At 42.8% G+C, this 13,540-nt stretch overlaps 1 protein-coding gene across 1 annotated transcript; it reads right to left on the reverse strand.

Moving 5' to 3' along the window:
- Positions 1 to 7,035: 7,035 nt before the first annotated feature.
- LOC149289583 (uncharacterized protein C6orf62 homolog) lies at positions 7,036 to 10,737 on the reverse strand. The gene is made up of 5 exons (XM_089490473.1): positions 10,609 to 10,737; positions 9,552 to 9,728; positions 8,854 to 8,976; positions 7,331 to 7,465; positions 7,036 to 7,161 (listed from the first exon to the last, which is right to left on the reverse strand). The coding sequence occupies exons 1-5, from the start codon at positions 10,735 to 10,737 to the stop codon at positions 7,036 to 7,038; spliced, it is 690 nt and encodes a 229-aa protein (XP_089346599.1).
- Between the last annotated feature and the right edge of the window lie 2,803 nt (positions 10,738 to 13,540).

Genomic DNA, 13,540 nt, shown 5'->3' on the forward strand with positions numbered 1-13,540 from the left:
TACTCAGTGTAGTTGGGCGCTTGGCACTTGTAAGCAGCTATTGATAGCGAACTTGGAAGTGTTGTTACCAACGACATCGGAGATTGTGGCGATTTAAAAGGAGAGCCTTTTAAAAGCAGAGCTATGGAGAACTGTCGTCTACTCCATGGACTGAGGTGGATTGTAAGGAGATGCTACCCCGGAAAAGTGAGGACGTTTTTCAAGAGAGTGAAAACAGCTTTCACCAACACCGCCAAAAAGAGTGAGAACCAGAACAAGGAGCACTTGGCCAGTAGAGACCCTGTCCTGAAAAGGAAGAAAGAGAGTAGCAGTAACGAGGAAGAAAGAGGAAGAGCGAGGAAGAGGACCAAGCGTACTGCTAATGAGAGGGAGGAGAGCAGCCTGTGTCTGAGGGCAAAGGGAACAAAAAGACACCGAAGCAGCAGCACAGACAGCTCCGAACATGAGAAAAAGCGGTGTAAACACAGCAAGAAAAACAGCCAGATTCTGGGGCAGCAGGAGAAAGAAGATGCGGAGGAACATCTGGAGGAGCGCAGAAGGGGAATGGTTCCCATGAAAAGACGCAGGAGTTGGGTGGAAAGTGGCGATACTGCGAAGAAAGTTCGGAGCCTTCTCCCCATGACTCCCTCCAGCTTCACCTTCCATTCAGTGCTGGGTGAAGGGGGGTTTGGAAAAGTCATGTTGGCTTCTGTTCCTAGAAGAGATTCTATGGTAGCGGTCAAAATCATCCGCAAGAAAGCCATTAAGCCCCCGTACCTACTGAAGGAGAGGAGAATCCTGGAGATGGCTCGGGAAAGCCCATTCCTGTGCCACGGATATGCAGGCTTCCAAACACAGACCTGCGCCTTATTCGTGATGGAGTATATGGCTGGTGGAAGCCTCCTGTCATATATGAAGAGGGTGGGCTGCCTCACCGAGACCACAGCTGCATTTTATGCAGCTGAAATCATCTGCGGCATCCAGTTCCTCCACGCTCGCGGAGTTATACACCGAGACCTGAAGCCGGAAAACATCTTGCTTGACGGAGAGGGCCATGCCAAGATCTGTGATTTTGGTCTTGTTGCAGAAAACATTTTTGGAGCAGCACAAACTACAGGAGACTACGGAACAATCACATACATGGCCCCCGAAATACATCTACAGAGACCATACGGTGTTGCCGTGGACTGGTGGTCCTTCGGGGTGATTTTATTCCGCATGCTTCACGGAAAGTTACCGTTCTATCACTACTCCGAGAGGGTACTAATGGATTCCATTGTAAAAGGAAGCCCTCGGAATGTCAAAGACATCTCCAAAGAAGCTGCGGACATCCTGAAGCATCTTTTAATGAAAGATCCTGATTATCGCCTCTGGATCACGGGGTGTATTAGGTGGCATCCATTCTTTCAGGACATTAAGTGGGAGGATTTAGAGAGCCGCCGTTCCACTCCCCCGTACCGGCCGACATCAACATCAGATCTCCACTTGCAGACACTTCAGGAGATTCCATTAGTCTTGGAGAGCACAGAGAACACGTCCTCTTCATCTTCATTTCACCTTCTTTCTGGCTTTTCCTTTGTGACTCCAGACTGGATGGCCTGAAGGATGGACTAAGCCCTGGCCAAGTGCCAAAAACATAATATTCAAGGAATTTTTTTCCCTGGTTTGTTGCAAAATCGGAAAAAGACACAAACTGGGGTTTTTTTTGCCTTCTTTCCAAATAACATCATAATAAATTGGAGAAACATCTACATTTTTTTTGTTATTGTTTCCTTCGTGTTGTATACAGGTGCCATTGTCCACAGATAGCTCTACGTAGACATGACATCACAAGACAGCTTCTGCTTCTATGATATCATAAGCAGACAGTATATTGTGATTTATGGAGATAGGAATGTCCCAAATAAAAGTCAGTTTTCAGTAATCCACTTTATGTAACCCCCAAACATAACTTAATTCCAGTGATATCGGACCCTATAATTCTTCATTTCTAAAGGTTTCTATTTTCCCATAATTAACAAATTATGGATTTTGAAATAACTTCCACTACTCAACGCAATGTGGCATGTCTGAGAGGCAATGTGGCATGTCTGGGAGGCACAGTGGCATGTCTGGGGGCACAGTGGCATATCAGGGGAAAACAGAGTGGTATATCAGGGGGTATAAGGCATATCAGGGGGCACAGTGGCATATCTGGGGAAGACGGAGTGGCATATTAGGGGGTATAAGGCATATCAGGGGGCACAGTGGCATATCTGGTGAAGACGGAGTGGCATATTAGGGGGTATAAGGCATATCAGGGGGCACAGTGGCATATCTGGGGAAGACGGAGTGGCATATTAGGGGGTATAAGGCATATGTTAGGAGAGTGGAGTGGCATATCTGGGAGGCAGTGTAGCATATCTGGGAGGCAGTGTGGCCAGCCTGGGCTCAAATGTCATAACTGGGGCAGGTTGGGAAATGAAAACAAGAAATGCATTCTATCAAAGTTTTTTTATTCTGCTGTTTGTTTTTAACATCCTGTTTGTTTATTAAATTATTTTGATAAATGAAAAATTTACATTCATTTTTTTATCCGATGAATCGAAAAAAAATAATCGGCCAACTAATCGATTATGAAAATAATCGTTAGTTGCAGCCCTAGAGTTGTCCATTTGAAAGGACCAGATACTGTTTGATGACCAAACTAGTTATGTAGGCCTACACCATACATCCCAACAATCCTGGATTTGCAGGGCAGTCCCGATTTGCAGACCTAAGATCTTTAATCTTTTAATTGAGATTGAAAGAGGGACTGTCCCTTTACTACCATTTAAAAGGTTTGGGGTCACTCGGCTGTTTTCATGGAAAACAAGGACATTTCTGGCTGAAACATAATTACAAAAGGGTTTTTTAACCATTAATTAGCCTTTTAAACGAACACAACGTGCCTTTGGAACACAGGAGTGATGGGAGTGATAAAGGGCCATTGGAACACAGGAGTGATGAAGGGACTATGCACATCTATGAAGAGATTCCATTAAAAATCACCGTTTAATCAGAAGTGTATATAAATAATCAATGGAATTTTATTTTAAGAAACCAACAATATTTTGTCCTACCTCCACTTCTTCATGTAAGGCCGATGGCCGATGATTCCTTCCAGTATAACCGGCTTCTGTAACGTCAAGAAGTTCTCTTTGAAATATTCTAAAGATGGGCAGTGGAGCTTTGGGATGGCAGGGTCTAAATCCACTGCAGGAATGAGTGAAAGAAGCATTTTCTGTCAGGAGATAGAACATGGGTTACATCAAATAACTGATTTGTGGGGAAAAAACTTAAGGCAAAGGGCTCCGCGCATTCTGCTTCTCGCAGCCGTAATCCATGAGAAGCTGCCCGAGGCTCTTGCACCACTCCGGGTACCCACCATACAGACAGACCCTGGCGTCCCCACACACACACACACCAGGACACACTGTCATCCACCTCTGGGCCCAGATCAGCCAGGAACTTAGCCCCCCCCCAAAAATACATGATGTACATATATATATATATATATATACATACACACAGTCTATGGATAGTTACCAGCACTCTAGGTCTTTTTCCAATAAATACAGATTACTCTTTTGCAGGTCAACGTTTCAGTCTTTATTTGACTTTCATCAGGACACATATATATATATATATATATATATATATACGCACTGCCCTCACACACACATATACACTGCCCTTACAAATGCCCGCCCATACACACACATATACACTGCCCATACACACGCATGTACACATACACTGCCCTTACAAATGCCCCCCCATACACACGCATGTACACATACACTGCCCTTACACACAAACATAGAGTCACACTTGCCCTTACAGCCCCCCCCTTCTCCTACCTTTCTCCTCCTCCATTTTCTGTCCTCCATCCTGCGGACCTAGGGGTCTGTCAAAGTGCGGACGCGTGGGTTAGAGGGTCCGGTTGGGTGATGAAGAGCGAGCCGGCGTAGTTTACAGCAAAGCTGTATCATACAGAGTGTTTGGCTGCTAGACCGACCTAACCCAGATAGAACTCGACACGCTCCAAATATTCAGCCGTCTAAAGTGATAACTGGGAAAACTTTGTAACAGAAAACACTTAAAATGACATTTTGGATTACTATTACTAAAATAGTTTGTAATCATTACATTCATTTTTCTCCAAACCATGAACCCAGCCTATTTCACTTGAGAGAAGCAGAGATCTATGACATCTACCAATATTAAGTAGTTTGTCTTTAAGACTTCAACTCAACCCACCCTTACAAAAGCTGGGAGAGCCAATCAGATTCTACATAGGGGCAATAAATTAAAGGGACAGTTTCATGCCCCAACATCCCCACCAAAGAACACATATTAAAGAACTCTAGCAAGTACTTTTCTATGCATCCTTCCAAAGGGGGGGGGGGGGCGACTTACCTGAGCTAGAAGCTGCCCCTTGCTCAGTGGTCCAACTATTCTTGCCACCTAGCAACAGCCAATCAGTGGCAGGAAAGCATGGCCTTTGAAGTCAATGGGAGCTCTTACCGTGCATGCGCATCGACTTCTCTGCCCTTCGTGTTTGCCGCGCCAGAGCTGGCCGGCAGGAAGTATATCTTGCCCAATGAGTTGTGTGTGATACTGGGGAAGGGGCCGATGCATACAGAGACAGTCTGCAGGCCCCCCCATACATTTGTAAAAGGAACAGCAAACTGGGGCCAGCCTATTCTATGCATGAAAGTGCATGTGATTGCAGTAGCCTCCCATTAATGGTTAACAACAACCCTGCAGGTCTAGAATTTAAAACAGTTGTCAAATACACATTCGGCATTTTAAGTTCTAATTAACCTTAAAGTTGCTGAAAAGGTGTGGATATTCTCACTTATCTGTTTTCCATTTGGGGGGGGCGACGACAACACATTCCATTGATGTCAACATTATCAATCCCATAGTTTTAGTCCCTCTACTACTACAGCTTCCTGGAAATTCAGATTTCTTGCAACATTAAGGGCTAAATATTCAAGTTTTAGATAGTAATATGCTATTTGGATTACCTTACCAACCTTTACAAACAGGCAGTTAAGGTTAGCAAGTTTTTTTTCGCACTGTGGCTCATATCGCTCTTATATGCTTGGCTAGGAACACATTGAACCATGATTTTAAACCAAACGTAGCATGCCTCCCATACTCCTCTGTCAGGTACTTGGTTGAAAGAGCATTATGGGAGATGTAGTCCTGCAGCAGCTGGATGGCCGCAGGTTGGATACCCCTGATTTAGACTAAGCACTTGAGGCAAAAGTGCAAATGTATATAGTTTAAAATAAAATATATAGCAAAGGTGTCTATACACTAAGGCAGAACAGAAATACTGTTATGTAGCATGTTTTTGCCCAAGAGTTCAATGCCATCTTTAACTTCGGCACGGTCATAGGACCTGGTGAGCGCTAGGATGACATCATGGCAGCTCTGGACAATAAACCATGGAAGCTTCACATGCTCAGGGCTGGAAAATAAACTAGTCACCTACTAGCCCATCTGACAGGCCAGCAAATAGAAGCATTTGTACTGTATCCAAAACTAAGAGGACTAGTAACTATTTCAGTGAGACTTCTGTTGGTTGGGAATGGGCCTATACATGTCAGGAACCCTTTTCACCATACTTGGTCACCTAAAACCTGATGTATTATGGTTTGAACAATTCAGTTTCAGGTGTTGAGTCACTCATATTTATTACATTTTATGTTAGAAAAGCAACAAAAACCAAGGTGTCCCACATAAGCATGTATCGTTGGGCGGCAGCCAGCATGTCTTTAGTGTGACCCGCCGGGAGTGAGTGAGATATATATATATATATATATATATATATATATGATTCATATCACTTATAGAAACCAATTCTCTACCATGAGTGTTGCGCAGAAATTGAGAAAGTCTGATTTCACCTCATTTATTTTCATTTCCATTGTAATCCAATTTCCAAAAGAAAAAAAAAAAAAAGCTAGATACAAATTTAAACCAGGTAAGCACTAGTATTAGGCGAAGGGAGCAGGCCTGTACACTGTCGGAAAGGCGTTTGGATCCTTTAAAGCAAATCTTTCTTAAGCAATACAGTAGTCAACCTTATTTTCATTGCACAAAATAAAGATATCTTAACCAACATTTTCATACTTCAAACTTAAGTTTGCAACTGCTTTGTAAAACTTTTTCCCCCAGGAACCCATCATGGGGTTTCTTATAGAAATATTACTTTTATTTTAGAAACAAGTAATATCCGCACTGTTCACCGGCAGGTGCTTATCTAGATTCCTCACCAGAAACGCGGTTTCTGCAGCGCCCGAGGATTTGACTTCCATTTTTTTTTTTTTTTTTAGAGCTACCGCCGACTCCTACATTTTAAGAACATCAGTATATACCCCACAGGAGGGGATACACCGGAAGGTACGCAGCAATCTGGAATAGAGATCAACATTTTAAGAAGGTGCCAGTACATTCTCAGCTCGGGAAAATGAACTAAGACATGAAAGCAAATGCTAAATGAACTGGATTTCATTCTACTGCTGCAAAACCACATGCATTCATTTAAATTAGTCATATAGTGCTTTCGTTTTCTGCTAAAGCCATGAAGCTTCAGCACCCATTACATTCATGTTTCACCCCCTCACCCTCAATACTGCTGTCTAACATTCTAAAAGATGTTAGGGGTATGACCAGTGCAAATGGGAAGACCACTAAATAAATAATACCTTGTGCTTTCTGATACATTTGATTCAGTGTCCCATCGTTTCACATTTTGTTTTCCAGAGGCTAAAGCAAAAGATGTTGCAGAACATCCTCTCGTCACAAGGTCCATGCAGAAGGAAAATTAAAAAAAAAAAAAAAAAGGAAAAGAAAAAAAAAAAAAAAAAGTTCTGATACAAAATGAAGGAAAAATAAATATCCAGCATGAAGGTTCACAACAAACAAGTGTTCTGAGCATGAGTCCATATTCTTCTGGAATCCGGAGAAGGAAGCGAGATTGCTGCTCGTATCTGATCTTCCCAGTCTGACTGGTCCACCTTATTCTGGCATGTATGGGCGGAGGTGATCCTCAATCGTGCCGACCGCCCAGTGGGTGAGCTGCTCCTGTGGCAGGTACAGGCAGATGCTGCATAACTTGAAGATTGTGGTTTTGCTTTTAGGAGTCTAAGAGAGAAAAAAGATAATTCAGCAATACGGGATATCGATCTACACAGCCACAAGAGATTAAAACTTCATAGAAACAAAATCAAAGTCCGTATGCTATCTGCTGCAGATTACATACACAAAAACGCGGTGTGATTTTCTAGAAGGGCTCCATCAACTTAAACGTTACCTGCAAGTGCTGTCTATCAATGAAGAGGAACATGGACTGGTTTGGATTGTTTAGAACAATCCCAGTCTTATCCTTCCGGCTCAGTACGTGCATAAGATGTTTTTCATAATCACCATGATGAAATTCAAACTTGGCCTGTAACAGGGAAAACAGTAAAAGGACACGTTAGCTGATGTTTTACAGTAAATAGCACTTTTCTTGCTAATAACAGATCACAAAAAAAGTCATGGATGAAGGAATAGTCCTTTTTAGTTACATAGGTTTTAGCATAGTCAACTTTAAAATGTAGAATTTGAGAATTTTTTTCAAACGAATAGTCACTTGCACAAAAAAAACATGTTTTCCACAATCATATAGCCTACAATCATGGGCCACAGTAAATGGTTTAAAATCATTTTACCTTCATAGCAATAATGCAGTGATAAGTACAGCACTTGTCATCACAGCCCACACTAACCAACTCAGCCTAGGGGACTAGTTTTGTATTTGATCGTACAAGAATTTTCCGCATTCACAACAGTCTAATTGTCTAGTATCAGATTTGTATTTGCGTTTGCGTATGTTTTCAGGCAGCTGCATATTAAGCGATTCGTATTTCTATCAATACGTCACAGGAATTGTATTCAGGGTTGAAATCCGGTCCTAGCCATGCGCAAACTATTCTACTTGACAGCTCTGCAGTGTGCTTCAGTAAAACCCTAAGCAGAGCACATGAGATGTCATGTAAAAATTTAAAACATTACTTTACTATTCCATTACAAATCTGTGGGTCTGTATTCAGCACTGTATTTTATGCTTAATGAGATTTTTTCAGGGTACATCCTTTTAACCGTCACTGACATAGGCATTTTCAATAAAAGTCTCCAACTCATTCCCTAGTGGATGGGATTTGTATAATCATTTGTATAGTGCAAGCAATTTATACAAGTTTTGAATCCAGTCTCAATAGCTGAAGCACAATTCTGGAAAACAAACCAAAATGATAGCGGTACATACACAAGTAACAAGTAACAAGACAGTACAAGTGTATGAATCTAAAATATCTTAATATCACAAAGCAGTATAAGTGAGGTTCTACTCACTTCTGAATCGCTAGTAACCCATCAAGTGAAATTCTGTCATATTCATAATTTCTGCTGGGAACAGCTAAAGTGATACACTGTTGCCATGGAGACCGCAAAAGCTCTTTCAACAAGTAAAAGTTACATTAATTTTTTAATGCACAGTGGAGTCCTTTTTGTATTGACTGCAGCAAATTACACTGCAAGCAAATAGGTCCAGACATTTATTGGAGTTCTTGAGAGCCCCTTTTAAATGTATTTACGTGATGATCTAATGACCGATTCATGATTTATATGATTAAAGCGCAAATAATGTTTTGCCCATGTGCAACAGTGCCTTAAAGTGTTATGTGCTGCCAGCAAAAAAACAAAAACAAAACATTAAATTGTACATATTTTCTTGAAATCAAGAGGAAGCAGTGTATCACACGTTCACATAACGAAGACATTTATGCAACATACCAGGACAGGCCTAAAGGGCTCCTCAGACCCTTTCCATCTGGAGAAGAGAAGACAGACTATCTTCTCAATATCATTCCGAGGCCAAAGAATAAAGTCCATCTCCTGAGTGCAACCAATTACATCCTAGAGACAAAAAACAAGTTTTATACGATTGTATCACTCGCACTAAGCAACACACTGGAAACAAACATGAGCCGGCAGCTGTGAGAACGCCACAAAAATAAGCAGCAGGTTTCGGCAATGAAGTCCGCTACATCTCATCTGTCAGCGTGAAGCCAGCGACGCTAGCGCCTTCTGATGAGATGGGCTTCAGGCCAACTTAAGATTTCCATTACTGCAAAATGCTTAAGGCATATTGTTAGGTCCTACGGGTTCTTTCACTTTGGGACATACTATTACGCTCTATGATCGTTACGGAGTGCGAGAGAATTACAATAGCTTAGCCCTGATCACCCAGCCGGACACAATGACTCAAAAGGTCTATAGCGAAAAGGACTTTAGCAGGGAAAGTCATACAAAACATCACTCAACCCACCATACAGTATATAGCGCTGTATTTAATGAAGAAAGAAAAACTTTTCCATGAGAGCCACTCGGCTTTCAATATACCAACTGATTCTCATGTTGATTAGTATAGGCTGTTTTTATTTAACACGTGAAGATAAGAGTTTGTAGCATAAATGAAAGTTACTGTTTACCCTGCGCATGGACTGGTAGCGAGGTGCATGAAGCTGTACTACATCCTTCTGCAGAAGTTCAAGTGAACTTTCCAAAGAATAGCTGGAATCCCGCACGCCTTTCAGAATATTTTCTTCATAGTTATTGGTCATCACTGGTATCACATCAGCAACTTCGAACAGAGCAGACTTCTTTTTCTAGACAGAATAAAGAATTGTATTAAGCAGGGCAGCCAGGTTCATTTTCACGTTTACTTTGGCCAACTTCACAAGCTCTTCAGCTTTGAATACCTGCGTAGTAAAAAAAAGTATTCCCTTCGTTATAAGCCTGTGAGCAATGTCCAAAAACACCAAGAAGCTCCAAAGTAGTTCAATGAAGTAGCACTAAAACACGTTAAATCACCATATTTAAGCACTTGCAAGAAACACAGAAAGGGAAGTCACGGCTTCCTTTAACGTTAGCCAAGCTCTCCTCCACAAAGCAAGACTTGTCATTTCCAAAGAGAAAAATGGCTTCAAAATAAAGTGCTTCTCTTTTGCAGTCTTTTTTTTTTTTAATCCTATTTCTTCTTGCCAGCCTTCCTCGATTCTTGTTATTGAACGCGATTACTCCTTTAAAAGGGAAACTATGAAGAACACTTCATTAACATATTAACTTCTGCACACATCAGTGGTGAATCGGTATCCAAAGCAAGGGTGTTCAGAAGTTCATTGACCTGGAACATTACCTTTTTCCCTACACAAGGTCAGACTGTCTTGCAGGAGACTGTGCTGCTGACCAAGTCAAGATGACAAATGTCAGGTGACATCATGGATCAGATATCCATTTCAGATGCATTTATTCACCAGTAACAAAACATAGCGCTGTGCAATTTTATCAGTGAAGAACAGGCATTTAGTTGCTTACAGTAACTTTAAGAATCCTAATATACATTGCTCAAGCGTTCCGCAGTGATTTTTTCTTTATCATGACTCCTATCAACTCATAAAAACCACCTTCCAAGCCTTCTATATAATGCCAAATTAATTCTTCATCCTGCTGTACAGATCTGCCCGCCACCCCCATCCCATTAATTACCTTGTCTTTGAACACAAAGGCGATATACATCTTGAAGTCAAACTGGTCAGCTAGAGACTCTTTCTTCTTCCTCAGCTGAGAGCGCAGTCTGTTCAGAGCCTGCTTCTTGCGAGAGTTTGGGTCCCCCATTTTTTTTGTTTTTAATTGTATTTAACACGCGGCTGGCGCCCGCACCTACGAAGCCTCTCACTAATTACAAGTTACCGGTTTTTTTTTTTCTGCTCGTCACCGGTTTAACAGAAACAAGCCATTGTTACCACCTCTTAGAGAGTTAATCGACAGGCCAACGAAACCCAAAGGGCTATTTAGGCAGCTTCTGACAAGCCTGTGTATCTACCAGGATAAACACAAAGGGCCGCACAGCCACGGCATTATTTTCTGATGAAACGAAAGAAGGCATTTTAATAAAAAATACAAAAAAGAAAAAGACATCGGTTAAAATGCCGAGGGTACGCCGCTGATAAAGTAAAGCTGTTCCCTGTTATTCTCGTGTACCATAAAATCGAATGCCATCCTCAAAAGGCATGTTATCTAAACCTCCCTGATCAAAAGGAAAAAAAAGTGATTATTCTAAGCCAAGATCGCATCATAGAGCCCTAAAATGACAAGTTGCTTCAGGCGAACACCCTCTTCCTGCGTAAAGCTTCTAACTAGGTGCAAATGTCTATTATTTCCCTGTGTGATATGTGCGTTGGGGGTGTTCACGGCACATGTTAAGGGGTCCCACAGTATCGGGGATGAGGGCAAAGAGTAGGCCCATGTGACATCCCCTGGTTAGGGACAGCATGATGCCAGGGAGTAAATAGGACAGGAGTCGCGCTGTCAAGAGGGAGCCAAGTGTCGAGGCCTAGCTGTCACAAAGAGTCTAAAACCTTCCCTATATTTGGGTAAATCAACGATGAGGCGTTAAAGTCGCCATGTCGCGGTAACAGGCGACAAAAGAACACCGGTTTACGGCACTAAGGGGGTGCGGGCTGCTGGGGACACTCAGCCCTCGAGGGTTCAGTAAATGTCAACCGTGTGGAAAATGGGTCGCAACTGATTCAAGTGCGGTGTCTCGCTCTCTCAGGTGTCCTAGCCACGCCGGCTGCCTGTCATGTCTGGGAAGGTGTCTGAGGGAGGCGGTGTGCGGGTGTCGGGACTCCGGGGCAGCTGTCTCTGCAGGGGAGGCTGGCGGTGCTGACTGCTCCAGGGGGATCCATGTCAAGACAAGACCAGGGCCCCCAACGGACCCCGCTGCATGAGAGCTGCGCCGCTAAGCGGGCTACACACCCTTCTACACCCCGACCCACCCATAGTCCTAACCGAGGGCGCGCTTTGACGGTGGCCGGTGAGGAAGCGGTAACGAAAGCACAGGCGAAGGCCTCGATGTCACGCAGCGATCTAGCCGATAAATCAGGCACAGACTAACGAAAACACCTTGACTATCTCGAAGCGACTCCGAGGGACCTGGGGCGCTCTAGGCCGAGAAGGCTGCGGAAGGAGCGTCCGCTCGGCCCAAGAGCAGCAAACAGCAAACGCCAGACACACAGGAATAAGATGGCCGCCGCCGCTGCGTCACCTCCCGACTACTCCCGCCAGGCATCTTTCTGGTCGAGCCTATTAAGTAAAAGGGAGTGCGGTAAATGTGTCAGTTGCGATGGTAAATCCATTAAAATGATTACTGTAATAAGCACGGTCACAAGCAGTTGGAAAGGAGTAAAGCGATCCTAACGTTACAAACAGATTAAACTGAGCGTTCGAGGAAGGAAAAAAGCGCTTCTTATAATAAGCCTGACCTCCCCTTTTCTAGTGGTTGCGCCCGCTCGGTAGAAAGCCTTGTTTGGCATCGGAAGTATAGTGATGTAATTTACTCGCATTGTCCTCTGCAAATCCAGGGAGTTCTACACCCTAGAGATGGATCCGTTTAACGATTATTATTGTACAAAAATGATCTCCAGTGTGGATCACTGCGGCCATTTCTACGTAGATCAAAATACACTAGTGTTCACAAAATTAGGTCACCTGGCGTTAGCTGAGGATGAATTGCGTAGCGTTTATTTATAACCCTTTGCGTCACCATTGCTCGCTTTGTGGGTTTTTTTTTCTATTAAACTTTGTTGACACTATAAACAGTAGACAAACAGCACAGGTCCCCTTATATTAGCCCCAGAAGTACCACAAGTGCAATCAATTGAATACAGACAATATAGAAACATAACATTAGACGACAGATAAGAACCATTCAGCCCATTTTCTTTTGTGGAGCCGCAGACCTTAATCAGTCCTAGATCTTGTCTTAGATCCAGGATAATCTTATTATGCCTACCCCATTTGTGTTTAAATTCCCTCAGTGTATTAGCCTCTATTACTTCTGATGGGAGGCTGTTCCATGTATCTACCACCCTCTCAGTAAAGTCAAATTTCCCTACATTAGATACATATACAACAAATGAGCTAATCTATAGATGACTAAATAGTCATAAAGGTTACATCACACTCAAGTGGCTTCAAACATTGATGTCCCAGGTTGCACCAGTTAAGCTGGTTTGCAATAAATTGTCAATTGCAAATAAGTTGTGATGACCAGTGTGGAGGAAATATTGGAGTGAGTGTTGTATAACTACTGCAATAGTATATAGTACTAACCCTTGTTTAAGCATGAGAGGAATCACTTTCACTTGGTTATTATCCCTAGGCACTTGTATGCTGAATAATTCACTAAATACTGAGAATCCCTAGAACCTCCTTTACTGTGTCAGGAGAAGGTTAGACCTTGAAGTCTCTCCTTTACTGTGTGTCAGGAGAAGGTTAGACCTTGAAGTCTCTCCTTTACTGTGTGTCAGGATGAGGCTAGACCTTGAAGTCTCCTTTACTGTGTGTCAGGATGAGGCTAGACCTTGAAGTCTCCTTTACTGTGTGTCAGGATGAGGCTAGACATTGAAGTCTCTCC

This window comes from Sceloporus occidentalis, unplaced genomic scaffold (assembly GCF_023333645.1).
Source record: "Sceloporus occidentalis isolate IW3139 unplaced genomic scaffold, rSceOcc1.0.p SCAF_44, whole genome shotgun sequence".
NCBI classification, from domain to species: domain Eukaryota; kingdom Metazoa; phylum Chordata; class Lepidosauria; order Squamata; family Phrynosomatidae; genus Sceloporus; species Sceloporus occidentalis.

Bases quoted from the DNA above. Each gene is read 5' to 3' on its own strand.
- LOC149289583 (XM_089490473.1), bottom strand. From the start codon at position 10,737: ATGGGGGACCCAAACTCTCGCAAGAAGCAGGCTCTGAACAGACTGCGC. The intron at 9,729-10,608 runs GTAATTAATGGG...TATTCTGTCTAG, and splicing joins CCTTTGTGTTCAAAGACAAG to AAAAAGAAGTCTGCTCTGTT. The intron at 7,466-8,853 runs GTATGTTGCATA...TCCCTGTTACAG, and splicing joins AGCCCTTTAGGCCTGTCCTG to GCCAAGTTTGAATTTCATCA.